General features: G+C 38.7%; 2 protein-coding genes across 4 annotated transcripts in view; one reads left to right on the forward strand and one right to left on the reverse strand.

Moving 5' to 3' along the window:
• The window catches only part of LOC131125231 (protein shisa-like-2A), a 28,277-nt gene extending 22,648 nt beyond the window's left edge, over positions 1–5,629 (reverse strand). For 2 of the 3 annotated variants that reach the window (XM_078791433.1, XM_058066572.2), the window contains exon 1: positions 4,991–5,629. The gene's annotated coding sequence lies outside the window, so the exon portion shown is untranslated. The remainder of the gene's footprint in view (positions 1–4,990) is intronic. The other variant, XM_078791432.1, reaches the window with a different exon arrangement.
• slc1a7a (solute carrier family 1 member 7a) overlaps positions 1–15,676 on the forward strand; it is a 29,678-nt gene that overhangs the window by 13,148 nt on the left and 854 nt on the right. Inside the window, exons 4-10 of the mRNA XM_058066566.2 lie at positions 5,459–5,501; positions 6,986–7,217; positions 7,292–7,391; positions 7,456–7,689; positions 10,263–10,457; positions 12,440–12,574; positions 14,484–14,583. Of these exons, the coding sequence (XP_057922549.2) occupies positions 5,459–5,501; positions 6,986–7,217; positions 7,292–7,391; positions 7,456–7,689; positions 10,263–10,457; positions 12,440–12,574; positions 14,484–14,583 (1,039 nt within the window). The remainder of the gene's footprint in view (positions 1–5,458; positions 5,502–6,985; positions 7,218–7,291; positions 7,392–7,455; positions 7,690–10,262; positions 10,458–12,439; positions 12,575–14,483; positions 14,584–15,676) is intronic.

Genomic DNA, 15,676 nt, shown 5'->3' on the forward strand with positions numbered 1-15,676 from the left:
AGCAGACGTGACTATGAATGAATGCACAAAGACGACAGTTTGTATGCCGAATACTCCCTGTTTCCCAGAGTACTTTGCTATACAGCTTTTGTTAAAACGGCTGTAAAGCACGTGGTTAGAGCTCACATAGTAGTTGGTTATAATATTCTGCATTATACATTTGTAGTGTATTGTCTGTTTTTATTGTGTTGCTGTATGTGTGTAGTTCTTTTGACACCAGGAGTGTGTGACATGGTGATGCGCTACGATTCGTGGCTAATATTAATGATAATTGGGTTTTATTTTTGCTTTAAAAAATCAAAATTGACGAATATTGGTCGATAATTAACAGCACAATTATCAACGAGCAAAATGTGTTATTGTGACACAATAACACATTGTGCTTAAAAGGAGAGGAGAGATTTACTGCAGCCTCGTCTCTGGTTTCTATCCTGTATGGATCAGGAAATTCCTCCATTTTTTTTTACTTTACTTTTTTTTTTAACTTTACTTCCTGCAGCTTTTATTGTCTCATCCAAATAACATGACGTAACGGAGATATGACTATGAATGAATGCACAAAGGCGATAGTTTGTAAGCCGAATACTCTGTTTCCCAGAGTGCTTTGCTATACAGTTTTTGTTAAAACAGCTGTAAAGCACGTGGTTATAATATTCTGCATTATACATTTGTAGTGTATTGTCAGTTTTTATTGTGTTGCTGTATGTGTGTAGTTCTTTTGACACCATGGGTGTGTGACATGGTGATGTGCTACGATTCGTGGCTAATATTAATGATATTTGAGTTTTATTTTTACTTTAAAAGGTCAAAATTGACAAATATTGGTCGATAATTAATAGCACAATTATCGACCAGCAAAATGTGTTATTGTGACGGGCTTAGCTATGCACCTAAAAGGAGTGGAGAGATTTACCACAGCCTCGTCTCTGGTTTCTATCCTGTATTGATCAGTAAATTCCTCCATTTTTACTTAAGAAAGACATCAAGGTTTGTTGTGGAGTCAAGTGAAGGGGAATACTTGGCGAAGGAGGAAATCCTTGAGATGTTGAGTGCCTGCGAGTTGACGTGCTAAGCTAATTAGAACTGCTCAAGCCCAGCACGGTGTGTGTGTGTGTGTGTGTGTGTGTGTGAGGTGAACTTTGTTCAGCTGGTCAGTGACATCACCACGTTGAGTGTGTCAGTGGGATAGCGGGTCAGTGGGCTGAAGGACACCACATGAATATAGAACTTTATTATATTTGAATATAACAGCAATTTTAATAACAAATCTTGTACAACAATGCGCATCCATAATAAGATTAAAGTTTGACATTTTTGTAGTGATTTTGACTTTAAATTAACGTATGCGCCAAGCCTATATACAATTCCGCTGCCGATTATGTAGCAGTGGTGACGCTCACAGGCTGTCAGTGTGGACATGTTTGCGTTTGTTGTAGAAGAGCACAGCTGTGCTTTGGATTTATCTTGCAAAGCTTCTTTAAAGCCCTCATCTATTATGCAGCCATGCTATATTTGTAGTGGAGTATCATGCATTGGCCCAGTGTGTTTGTACGAGTGTGTAATAAATATGCTTAATGAGCACAGTGTGCATAAATTAGGGGATTCTTGCATTTATTAATGCCGCAAGGATCAAATAGCACATTAGCTTGATTTGCGGCATCTCGGATGCAAAAATAGGCTGACGCTTGTTGAGGTTTGCTCTACTCGTGACGTGATTGAGTCAATTCTAGTTGTGAACCACCGCTTTTGTCACCCTTCTGAAATATATCTGATTGCAAGACTTGCTTGAGAAAGCTTTGAGTGACGAATTACAGCATTCAAGCCTCAAGGTCACAAAAGCGTACACGAGTTTTTCAGGCTCAGATCAGACAGAATTGATTTTTTTTCTTGACATTTCAGGTGGAAAATTATCATTATTAATGTACCATAAAAAAAAATAATCTGAGATTTTGAGATTAAAGTTGTAAATATATAGGGGGGAAAAAAGCGGTACATTTACAACTTTATTCTCAAAATCTCAGATGATTATTATTTTTTTTTATTTTACAACTCAGTATTAGGGCCACATTGAAAAAATAAACTTTTCAAGATGGGAGTCTATCCCAGCTGTCTTCAGGCGAGCCAGCCAATCACAGGGCACATATAGACAAACAACCATTCACACTCACATTCATACCTATGGACAATTTGGAGTCGCCAATTAACCTAGCATGTTTTTGGAATGTGGGAGGAAACCGGAGTACCCGGAGAAAACCCACGCATGCACGGGGAGAACATGCAAACTCCACACAGATATGCCCGAGGGTGGAATTGAACTTAGGTCTCCTAGCTGCGGGTCCTGCGCACTGACCACTCGTCATTTCAAGATTAATGTCGTAAATTTATGAGAAAAAAAAGTTCCGATTTTTTTTCCAAAACTTTTGAGCAAGGCAGGCTCTGTCATTGGCACTGAGGAGTCTCCTTTCCATCATGGACAACCAGCATCATCTCCCAACAGATGAGCACTTTCAGTGGCAGATTACTATCACTGTCCTGCTCCACTGAAAGACTGCGCATTCGCCGTGCATTGCAAGTTTACTCGTCCCATTACTTCTATTCTGCTGTATTCCTGCAATTTTCCTGATGTTGTGGTCTTAGTTGGAGCTCCGAATTAATTTACTTTTGGTTTTGGTTTACCGTTGGTTTACCTTTGGTTTTTAACAGTAGCGGAGACATGGGCGCAACGTTGTTTTGCAGTCCCGGGAGGCGTGGCAGACGATAAGCGTATGTACAGTATGTATTACGTCACCTTCTCTGATTGGTTTACCGCTGCCAGCGTACATATTACAGCCCTGTGTCAGCGGGAAATGGTCCGAGCGCTTACTACTACTAATACTTCTGATACATTACTATCAAATTTCTATGACTTTGTGGACTATTTCCAGTCTAATTTGGAGTCATTCTTATTTATCTAGTCCATGGTTGCCATTGGCATTCAATACTTGCAAGGGAGCATAATTGCATTAATTAAATGATATGTTCTATTCTGCTGCCTTACTGTCATTTAGCTGACATTGTGGACTATTTCCAGTCTTATCTAGAATCATTCTTATTATTTATTCTGTACAAGGCTGTCATTAAATACCTGCAGTGAAGACTGCATGAATTAACTTTCTATTCGATTCCATCTAGTCCATTTTGCTGCCTCAGTGTGATTTCTATGACTTTGTGGCCTATTTCTAGTCTTATTTGGAGTCATTCTTATTTATCTTGTCCATGGTTGCCATTGGCATTAAATATTTGCGGGGGGGCATAATTGCATTAATTAAATGATGGTGTTCTATTGTGCTGCCTTACTGTCATTTAGCTGACATTTAGCTCGGTGTGATTTCTATGACTTTGTGGACTATTTCCAGTCTTATTTGGAGTCATTCTTATTTATTTTAAACAAGGTTGTAGCTGTATCGATTGGATCAATGATATATCACTTTCTTTTTGCATGCATTATTGTCATTTCTGTGACTTTGTAGACTATTTCCAGTCACATTTATTTTGCACAAGGTTGCCGCAATCATTAAAAATACTCACAGGAGGGATGATTGCCTTATTTAAATGACACTGCGGTCATTTCTATGACTTCCAATGTTATTTGGAGTCCCTCTGATTATATAGTTTCAAACTCACATGTTCAACAACATAACAATCAGGCACAAAACTTTAGTTCAGGTGACAGCACAGGTGAGGGTACACCAATCAGTCACCAATTGTACACCAGCCGTGTACAATTACACTGGAGTCAAGCTGCTGCAACTTCCCCAGTATTGACCAGGAAATTCCTTGATTTTTTTTTTTCTTTACTTTTTTTTTAACTTTACTTCCCGCAGCTTCTATTGTCTCATCCATATAACATGACGTAGCGGAGCTACACAAGTGCTAGTAGACGCGAATATGAATGAATGCACAAAGGCGATAGCAAAGTAGGAGTCCAAAGTAGGAGTCCAAAAGCGCATCGAAGACTGTTTATGACCTGCTGATGTTTTTAACATTAGAGCCCAATAGACATGACATAACACCCCTATAGCCACCTTTATACTCGTATTACCCAATATAGTAGCCAGAATAAGAAAAAAATAAGACATAATATATTCACGGTGTTTTGTTTTTACTTTACTTCCTGCAGGTTCTATTGTCTCATCAAAATAACATGACGTAGCAGAGCTACACAAGTGCTAGCAATTAGCAAGCAGACACGAATATGAATGAATGCACATAGGTGATAGTTTGTAAGACGAATACTCTGTTTCTCAGAGTACTTTGCTATACAGTTTTTGTTAAAATGGCTGTAAAGCACCTGGTTAGAGCTCACATAGTAATTGGTTATAATATTCTGCATTATGCATTTGTAGTGTATTGTCTGTTTTTATTGTGTCGCTGTATGTGTGTAGTTCTTTTGACACCAGGAGTGTGTGACATGGTGATGCGCTACGATTCGTGGCTAATATTAATGATAATTGGGTTTTGACGAATATTGGTCGATAATTAATAGCACAATTATCAACCAGCAAAATTTGTTATTGTGATGGGCTTAGCTATGCACCTAAAAGGAGTGGAGAGATTTACCGCAGCCTCGTCTCTGGTTTCTATCCTGTATTGATCAGGAAATTCCTCCATTTTTTTTTTTACTTTACTTTTTTTTTTTACTTTACTTCCTGCAGCTTCTATTGTCTCATCCATATAACATGACGTAACGGAGCTATGACTATGAATGAATGCACAAATAGTTTGTAAGCCGAATACTCTGTTTCCCAGAGTGCTTTGCCATACAGTTTTTGTTAAAACAGCTGTAAAGCACGTGGTTAACGCTCACATTGTAGTTGGTTATAATATTCTACATTATACATTTGTAGTGTATTGTCTGTTTTTATTGTGTTGCTGTATGTGTGTAGTTCTTTTGACACCAAGTATTGTGATGGGCTTAGCTATGCATTTAAAAAGGAGTGGAGAGACTTACCGCAGCCTCGTCTCTGGTTTCTATGGTTTCTGGTTTCTATCCACAGCAGGAAGTGCAGCACACCAAAATAAGAGCGCAGGAACTGTGACACATAATTTGGATACATTTGAGTATTTTAATGCTGTTGCAAAGTGTGTACAGTAGGTTATTATTAGCCAAACATACCATGCCTGTGGTGTTAAGAGTTGAGAATCTGTTATTCGCTGAATGGAAATGTTCCAAGGAAGAGATGTTCAAGCAACACAAGGACGCGCTAGCAACCTCTTTCTGTTCTTTGTGTCTGAAAAAGTAGAAATACCTCTTATGTCGTTTCCTTGAAGCACTCGGTGGAGAATTGTGTGACTTCATTCCAGTATAAGTCAAAGGTTCTTTGAATTGTTGTTGTTCGTGTTTTTTTTCTGTCGTCGTCTTTCGTTTTGTCAAATCAAGGACGCTTATTTGACTGTTTCCCCATTTTTTGTTCCTCAGCAACATGTTTCCAGCAAACCTGGTTCAGGCTACTTTTCAGCAGGTAAGCTGAAAATATGAATAAGTAAACAAATTGAGTAAACACATGTCTTGCGTAAGATTCTCCAGATTCACCTAAACATTAAACTGCATCAGTTTTTACGCAACTCGTTAAAAATCATCTGAGTGATAATATTTTTGCATTTTTGACACCCCTGTACAGTAATATATTTTTTGAAATACCACATTTTTTTATATCCGATATCAGCATAATATCAGTTGTTATCACATACTACAGTATTAATTGTCCCTGTACCCTAGAAACCGCAAATGAATGATACGGGAAAAGGCCGAAATGATACTGTGTCAAAGCCCAGGGCAGTGATACTGATAAAATATAGAGTTTAACCATGTCCAGTATCAGCCCCCGTAGCTGTCCACTCAGAGCGCGTTGCTCTGGTATCGTGCCCGTGAAACAACCAATCAGAGCACAAGCGTGAACACACAGCGTTTGTTTTGCTGCCCAAACTTGATTAATGGAACTTTTAATTGTCAGACATTGATAAGATAAGACTGTTGATAAAATATTATTGTTGAAATATTTTTGCAATTATTGTGTTTACACTGTTTAGATATAATACATGTAATAAACTGAACATTTTCTGGAAAACAAAATGGCCTTTTGATTAAATAGTACGTGATAATAAGCTCATGATTAAATAGTACGTGATAATAAGCTCATGATTAAATAGTATGTGATAATTATAGGTTATCACATGGTTTGTCTGGTATCAGGCCAGGTATCATGCCCCCAAGTGTCAGTATCAGTCCGAGACCGAAGGTCGAAAGCTGATACTGGCACAATTAAAGTTCCATTAATCAAGTGACTGGAGAAGCACTAGGCACTAAGCACTCGTGTGCTGTTCTCTGATTGGTTGTTTCACGGGCACAATACCAGAGCAGCACACTCTGAATGGACAGCTACGGGGGCTGATACTGGACATGGTTAAACTCTATATTTTATCAGTATCACTGCCCTGGGCTTTGACACAGTATCATTTCGGCCTTTTCCCGTATCATTCATGGGCGGTTTCTAAGGTACAGGGCCAATTAATACTGTAGTATGTGATAATAAGATCATCACATGGTTTGTCTGGTATCAGACGGTCTCGGGCTGATATTGACACTTGGGGGCATGATACTGGGCCTGATACCAGACAAACCATGTGATAACCTATAAATATCAGTATCAAATTTTTTTTTACCGATCATGAGAATCGATATATTTTTTAAAAATGTTGTATACAACACACAGGAAATGGCTGATATCGGTATCGGAAATTGAGAGTTGGACAATATTGGCAAAAAAAAAAACGATGCAGATATTTTTTAAAGACATAGCTTTGTTTTACTAGTAGTAATTGGTATCAATATTTCAGCTTCTTCGCCTTACATTTTGCCTTTTTGCGCTATTAGCAAGACAAAACATAGATAATGGACAGATCTGAACACGAGTACTAAGAGTCTTTCATTCCTTTTGGTTTGAAGTATCGAACACAGAGAGATGCTGAATTGATCCCCAAACCAACAGTGGCTCAACTCCTGGATGAGACCACCACTCGACGAGTATACATCTACGGTATCCAGGATGACAACGGAACCGACATCCAGAACTTTTCCTTGGACCTCACTCCGCCACCGGACGTCATTATGAAAACATCGGCCGGTACAAGCGAAGGCATGAACGTGCTGGGGATTGTTATTTTCTCCGCCACCATGGGTAGGTGTTCGGTTTTGGGATGATGTCACGATATACGGGGATGGGATTTATTAATAATTTAATCTTTTATCCAGGGATCATGCTGGGAAGAATGGGACCCAATGGAAGCGCACTGGTCAACTTCTGCCAGAGTTTGAATGAAGCAGTGCTAAAGATTGTTGCTATTGTGATTTGGTATGAACCAATGTATAACCATCATGAAGTAGTGGCGTCATCTTAACATGTTTACTCCTTATAGGTACTTCCCTTTTGGGATTGTCTTCCTGGTTGCTGGGAAGATCTTGGAGATGGATGATCCATCAGCAATGGGGAAGAAGCTGGGCTTTTATGCCATCACGGTGGTAATGGGCTTGATACTGCACGGCCTTTTCATCCTCCCTGCCATGTACTTCTTCATCACCAAGAAGAGCCCCATTGTTTACATTAGAGGAATTCTGCAGGCTTTACTCATTTCCTTGGCTACTTCATCCAGGTAAATATAGACTCCTTGAACACTCACACAATGAATTACTCACTGAAGCACCAGCTTTTATCTAGACAGGCTCTTGGGCCACATTGGGATAAAAGGTTTGTCCATATATGGGTGGTCGTCAAAGACAATCAATACTTACTCACGGTGCAACAAAAACACAACACATTCACAGCAAGTTCATGCAATCTAAATCATTCATTCATTCATTCATTTTCTACCACTTATCCTCACGAGGGTCACTGGGGGTGCTGGAGCCAATCACAGGGCACATATAGACAAACAACCATTCACACTCACATTCATACCTATGGACAATTTGGAGTTGCTAATTAACCTAGCATGTTTTTGGAATGTGGGAGGAAACCGGAGTACCCGGAGAAAACCCATGCATGCACGGGTAGAAAGTGCAAACTCCACACAGAGATGGCCGAGGGTGGAATTGAACTCGGGTTTCCTAGCTGTGAGGCCTGCGTGCTAAAAGAACATCATACCAACAGTAAAATATGGTGGTGGTAGTGTGATGGTCTGCAGCTGTTTTGCTGCTTCAGCACCTGGAAGACTTCCTGTGATAAACTGAACCATAAATTCACCCTGGACTGGTGGCCAGCCAATCACAGGGCACATATAGACAAACAACCATTCACACTCACATTCATACCTATGGACAATTTGGAGTCGCCAATTAACCTAGCATGTTTTTGGAATGTGGGAGGAAACCGGAGTACCCGGAGAAAACCCACGCATGCACGGGGAGAACATGCAAACTCCACACAGAGATGGCCGAGGGTGGAATTGAACTCGGGTCTCCCAGCTGTGAGGCCTGCACGCTATCAGTGCTTGGAAGAAATGTTTTCGCCCCCCGCCCCGATTTGAAATACTAGAGAAACTGCTAATTATTCCTTTATCTGTACTGTGCAACAAAATGGAGAGCACGCAAAAGTCAAATTGCATGTTGAGTACTATAAATTTGTACATGTTGGTAGGTCTGCATTAAAATGAAAGCCCCCCCTCCCCCGTCAAATCCCTGCTACACCCCCCAGAAACAACTGCCATTACAGCAACTACATGGGTGACAAAGCGAAGTGGCAAACATAACACGTAACTTAAACTGTTATTTACAAGTGCCGCAAGGTATGCTGGGTAGTCCAGCGGCAACAACAATATAAGCTATGAACAATAAATAAAACATTGGATATCAAGTGTATTATGATCCCCAGCATATTTGTAATCTAGCAAAAATTCAACAAACGGCAAAATGTTAGGAAAGGGTACCATAAGCTACCAAGCATGCTTTGCGGCAGGACTGTATGGATGCAATTTTGGCACGGGTATCTTGCATCGTTATTTTGCAGTAGGTATGTAGCCATGTGCGTCATGTGTGTTGACGTATCGTGTTGTTTGGATCGCCTTTTTGTATATGCTACACATCCATGTTGCTCGATACGGCTTCCAAATTTCATTCTATTCATTTCTATTTCTAAACATATTTTGCTGTTCATGTTTTTGTTCTTTGTTTTTTCTCTCCCACTGTGTCCATAAAAAAAAAAAATGCATGGCCGTTTATGCAAAATTGTATGATGACATCAGTGTATTGTATTGAGTTTATTTATAGCACCTGCAGTTAGCCTCACACACACAGTAATTGTACATAAGTGGTTGAGGAGAGTACATAATGGTGCCCTCGTGTTGTATTGTGAGGGAAATTTGGAGTGAAAAATACTTTAACCTTGAATTGATTCAATGTGTGATATAGGCTACATTGATTATGACCCTTGCCCTGTGTTAAACCATGCATTTAAACCTCTCAAAAGGGACTCTCTGGCGTTGGAGTACCATTAAAATATGCTCACATCTGCGCGTGGAGTGGAGCGGAGTAGCTTTTAAACAGCGGCGGGTAGTTCATTTGACACCTGGGACTTCAGTGGGGACTGAAAATAAAAGCTCATTTGTTACATTTGCATTTATGTTTTTTTACGTTACGTTTTACGTTAGCATTTGTTTGCTTGATTATGTAAGAATTAATCGTACACATTAAACACATTATGTCATTGAATGGTCATATCACCGCGTACTTCAGTACGAGGTACATTATTAAAAAAAAAATTTATTATGGAAAGCAGGAAGTGAACAAATGAAACAGTTATTGATTGTAAAAGTAAACTGTATTATGGAAAGCAGGAAGTGAACAAATGTAACAGTTACTGATTGTAAAAGTACCAGATGGAGGGGTAGGATTTAATAAGCTTTGCTTCTTCCTACTCCTTTTTATGTAGGATTATGTGATGCATTCAATTGTAATCTGATGCAAGTTCAAATGAAATAAAACCATTACCATTACTTTCATGTTCCAGGCACACAAGCTTAGTTTTCACTTTCTAAAAGGGCGGTGGCAACGGCTATGTATACCTTGCCTATTTGCCTTCTGGGCTTTTTTCCTCAATCTTTCTCGTCCAGCACTGTAACTAAATATATGGTTCATTTTCAATTACTACTACTTCCATGACTAGACTACTAATGGAGGAAAAACAATATTACTATGAAAAATCAAATGTATATCTCCCTTTCTGTTTCAGCTCTGCCACTCTGCCTATCACCTTCAAGTGCCTCCTGGAAAACAACCACATCGACAGACGCATCATCCGATTTGTGTTGCCTGTGGGGGCCACCATCAATATGGACGGCACCGCTCTCTATGAGGCCGTGGCGGCCATCTTTATTGCCCAGGTCAATAACTACGAGCTGGACTTTGGGCAAATCATCACAATTAGGTAAGCGGAGTATTTAGTTGAAGTCGTAATTATAACCGAGTGACATTTTTGCGCTTGAAAGTCACTTTTGTTGCGCAATAAATAATTATGGTTGCCATTAAAAGAAAGTCAATATCTAATTCTGGCTCTTTTTTCCATTGTGAACGTTAATATTTAGACTTTGTGTGGGCATATTTATGCATCCAGCACCAATATGTTGCAAAAATGTGTTCTTTCTTGTAAATTAATGCAAAAATATGGGATTTGCTCAATACACATATATGTAAATATGACACGGATTATGCCTCATGTGAGCTTCTTAGTCTGAGCGGACTTCTGCCAAATCAGTCTGGAAGCCACAGCAACACAGCTGCTCACACAAACAGCCGTGCTCCATCTCCCGGTGCACCTGTCGCCAGACACCTTTGGAATCAGTACACAAGTCCGCACAGGTCTAGGACAAACAGTGCGACCCCTCTGATCAACAATGCTGTATGTTGCCATGCGATGATAACATGAAGTAGACCATGAAGTACCCATAGCTTCAGGCTGTGCCCATTCCCTCATAATCCTTTGGCAGTAAAACCCATATGACCTGTATGACTCGTCTCCCTTGTCACGCCAGAGTTATAATAATTTTGTCCCCCTCTCGGCATCCTGTGCTGTTTGGCTGCCGACCACGGAGCTGCCTCATTTGGCCCCATTCGTCATGTGGCATCAATGTTCAGAGCACAAACAGTTTGCCTACAGATACAGTACATTGTTTACCCTAAATTGGTCTTTTTTTCCAATATATTTGTTTGAAGCATACATTTTCAAGAAAAATGTTTTAAAAGTGGTGCCTTAGGAGAGATTTTATATGTCACCCACCTCCATCTGCAATTTAGAAAACTTCAATGGCATTAATGTTTGCTAAATATAAGGATGAGGAGTCTTGAACCAGTCATGATGTGCTATACATATCACTATATTGACACTTACTATGGTACCCATTATGTCATTGGATGGTCATATCACCTTGTACTTTGGTACGTGACAAAAATAAAAGAAAAAAGAAAAAAATAATAATAATAAAAACTTAAACTATATTAGGAAAGCAGGAAGTGAACAAATGTAACAGTTACTGATTGTAAAAGTACCAGATGGAGGGGTAGGATTTAATAAGCTTTGCTTCTTCCTACTCCTTTTGGACATGTGGAACTGTGAACTGATTATGAAAGTAAAGTAAAGTAAAGTAAAGTAAACATAATAAAACATAATGAAATAAAATAAAAAACTTAAACTATATTAGGAAAGCAGGAAGTGAACAAATGTAACAGTTACTGATTGTAAAAGTACCAGATGGAGGGGTAGGATTTAATAAGCTTTGCTTCTTCCTACTCCTTTTGGACATGTGGAACTGTGAACTGATTATGTGATGCATTCAATTGTAATCTGATGCATGTTCAAATTAAATAAAACCATTACCATTACTTTCATGTTCCAGGCACACAAGCTTAGTTTTCACTTTCTAGAGGGGCGGTGGTAACGGCTATGTATACCTTGCCTATATATACTATATATACTATATTGCCTATATATATACCTCCTTTTGGACATGTGGAACTGTGAACTGATTATGTGATGCATTCAATTGTAATCTGATGCATGTTTAAATGAAATAAAACCATTACCATTACCATTAATAGTACTTATGATTCTTAAGGTAGAAAAAAAACATGGCTCTGTGTGAAAACAGTTATGAAATGATGAAAATAGAAAAAGATTATAATTGATCAGAATACTCTGCAGCGCACGGTGAGCAGACTAAGTGGTAGAAAATGACATGAATTATCAGTACAGTTGCGGTACAGCGTGTGCTGATTCCTCAGCATCCAGAGCTTCACAAATAAGTGAAGTAACCTCAAACGGGCTCACCAAAGCTCCTTTTCGAAATGTACCTTGAAGTAAACTAAACGTTTACCCGAGAAGACAGTATCTCCAACTATAATCTTCTTTTTCAGTATCACTGCCACTGCAGCCAGTATCGGTGCAGCTGGAATCCCACAAGCTGGACTTGTTACCATGGTGATCGTGCTGACCTCTGTGGGCCTGCCGACCGATGACATCACTCTCATAATCGCTGTTGACTGGGCTTTGTAAGTAAGACTTCACCTGTTTCACTCTTGATGTATTATTATTGCACGCTAAAAGGGGCGTTGCAAATGAGGGAGACATGAAGTGAAATGAAGATGCTGCTTAGTTAGTTATCACTGTCCATTTCTTAGGAGCCGGTCCTTTCAACCGGCTATGCTTTTGTGTAGGCACTGCCCTGTCTTGTGTGACGTCGTCTTGAGTCTTTCAAAGTGTTGCGTCAATGGCAAGAAAATTGACATGGAAAGTGGTGCTCACATCACTATTATTGTGAGTGTTGCAAAATCAGTGGAGAAGGCTTAGAAGCATGACTGACCGCCAGGTTGGCAACTGGCTTATCACAGAAAAGGAACAATACAATACACTTAGAAGGAAACTATAGACCTTCAATTGAGGTTTTGTGGCTCCATGTGGGTTTTAACTTGGTGGAAACTGGTCAAAGTGGCTTTTCTGATGATAATGGTTGCCAACCCCAATGTTGGCCGGTATATCGCCATTTTCTGAGTATTTTACGATGTCTAACTTTCCTTCCCTTGACGCACTACAATGAAAAAAAAGAGAATGCTGTTTCGCTTGTGAGACATAATGGGCGGAAAGAGGGCAAAAAATATATAAAAGTGACGTTATTCTTCCTCAGTGTAGCTAAGCACGACTACATAGACTTCTGACATGTGCACATAAGTCGGGGATGATCAAGGATATTTTTTTTTATTTGCCTGTGGCAACAATAACTATGACAACAATATAAAAAATGGAAAGTATTACAGTAATAGAAAATTATTAATAATACTTATTATAATTATTATGAGGAAAATAGTCATTTTAGTTGAAATACTAAAGTTGAAATATTAAAAGAAAAAAGAGGTGTTTTTTTCAAGTCGTATATTATGAGAAAAAAACAAAACAAAAAATAAAGTTGCAATTTTTGTCAAATTAAGTTGCGGAAAACTTAATAATAATAATTATTAAATGGTAATAATGGTAAAAATAAAAATAAAAAACTGTGAGTTTTACCAGAATAAAGTCAAAATATTAGGAGACAAAAGTCGTATTCTAACAAAGAAAACAAAGTCACAATTGTACAAGAATAAACTTGTATTGTTATAAGAAATAATATATAGGAATATTCAAGGAAAAATATGTTATTAAAAAAAACTTAATTATATTATGGGAATAAAGTCGGAATATTACAAAAAAATTATGATATGATTTAATATTTGGAAAACAAAAATTAAGCAGCAACAAAAATTTAAAAAAATGATCAAAGAGTGAAGTTAATGGCAATAATAGGCTTTTTCCACATATATCACAAAGCTGAGGAAATATATATAACGTCTTAGCATATCTGAATGTGTTGCTTTGCAAAATATCAAAGTAATGGAAAAAGCCAAAGTAGTATTCCATTTGTTTTTGGACAATATTAATAATTTTGCCACAAAACGTTGTTACACAAAATATAACACAAGCCCCACTTGTAACTATTATTGTTATTATTGTAACTAAAATATTTCTAATATCTTCTGGCTTTTTTGCTGTAATTTGAACATTTGTCCATCCATGTCTTTTGTCTTTGTTACTCTGTTTTCAAGAAAGAGGGCAGGATTGTGAAGGAGGTTGCATCCTAGTCCTATTGGATGTGCTGGAATAGGACTAGGGCTGGTGGTTCTGATGTGTTTGCAGTTGAGTGTGATGCTTCTGGGATGAGACTCAGCACCTACAAAAATGAGGCCATGGTTGTCAACCCAAAAAAGGCTGGATTTCTCCATTTTTGGGTCGGGAACGAGGTGTTGTCCGAGGAGGAGTTCAATTATCTGTGGGTCTTGTTCATGAATGAGGGAAGGCTGGAATAATGCAAGTGTGCTTTTTTAAAAATACATCTTTATGTGTAGTTTTTTTTGTTTTTTTGTCATACAGGGATCGATTCAGGACCATGGTCAATGTAATGGGTGATGCTCTGGCCACGGGAATCATGGCGCATATCTGCAGAAAAGATTTTATTAAAGAAGGCGAACAGGTGAGAGTTTGCAACTTTCTTTGTGTGTCATAACTCATTTGCATTTTTCCTCTGAATATTTTTTTAAATAGAAATTTTATTTTATTGATTTGATTCATTTTATCATCACACGGCATGGTGATGTCACTGTAAAGGAAGAAGTGAGCCTTGCAGGGACAAATGAAAATGGCCAAAATGTGAAGGGAAGTTGCATATATGAAAAAAATTATGAAATCGTGTTTTACCCCTTCCTGATGTTTTTCAAAAAAACAAAATTCTAGTATTAGTCAACGACAACATAGAAAGACAGTAATTCAGATCTATCAGTCTGGAAAAAATTATAAAGCCATTTCTGAAGCTTTGGGACTCAAGCAAACCACAGTGAGAGTCATTATCCACAAATGGCAGAAACATGAAGCAGTGTTGAACCTTCTCAGGAGTGGCCGGCCAACCAAAATGACCCCATGAGCGCAGCAATGACTCATCCAACAGGTCACAAAAGACCCCACAAACAACATCCAAATAACTGCAGGCCTCAGTTGCCTCAGTTAAGGTCAGTGTTCGTGACTCCACCATAACAAAGAAAATGGACAAAAAAAGCCCAGCATGGCAGAGTTCCAAGACCAAAACCACTACTGAACAAAAAGAACATTAAGGCTCCTATCAATTTTGCCAGGAAACATCTTAATGATCCCCAAGACGTTTGGGAAAATACTTGAGACATGACGATACCAGGAGTAAAATACGGTGGTGGTAGTGTGATGGTCTGGGGCTGTTTTGCTGCTTCAGGACCTGAAAGACTTTCTGTGATAAATGGAACCATGAATTCTTCTGTCTACCAAAAAATCCTGAGGGAGAATGTCCACCTTTCTGGAACTTTCTGGAAGTTGTGCATCCCATTACATCTGGCATAAAAAGGATAGAAAAATAACGTCATGTCAACAGTAAAATATGGTGGTGGTAGTGTGATGGTCTGAGGCTGTTTTGCTGCTTCAGGACCTGGAAGACTTTCTGTGATAAATGGAACCATGAATTCTTCTGTCTACCAAAAAGTCCTGAAGGAGAATGTCCACCTTTCTGGAACTTTCTGGAAGTTGTGCATCCCATTACATCT

The sequence above is a fragment of the Doryrhamphus excisus genome, linkage group LG6, assembly GCF_037039965.1.
Source record: "Doryrhamphus excisus strain RoL-2023G ecotype Guam linkage group LG6, RoL_Dexc_Guam_v1.1, whole genome shotgun sequence".
Lineage (NCBI taxonomy): Eukaryota > Metazoa > Chordata > Actinopteri > Syngnathiformes > Syngnathidae > Doryrhamphus > Doryrhamphus excisus.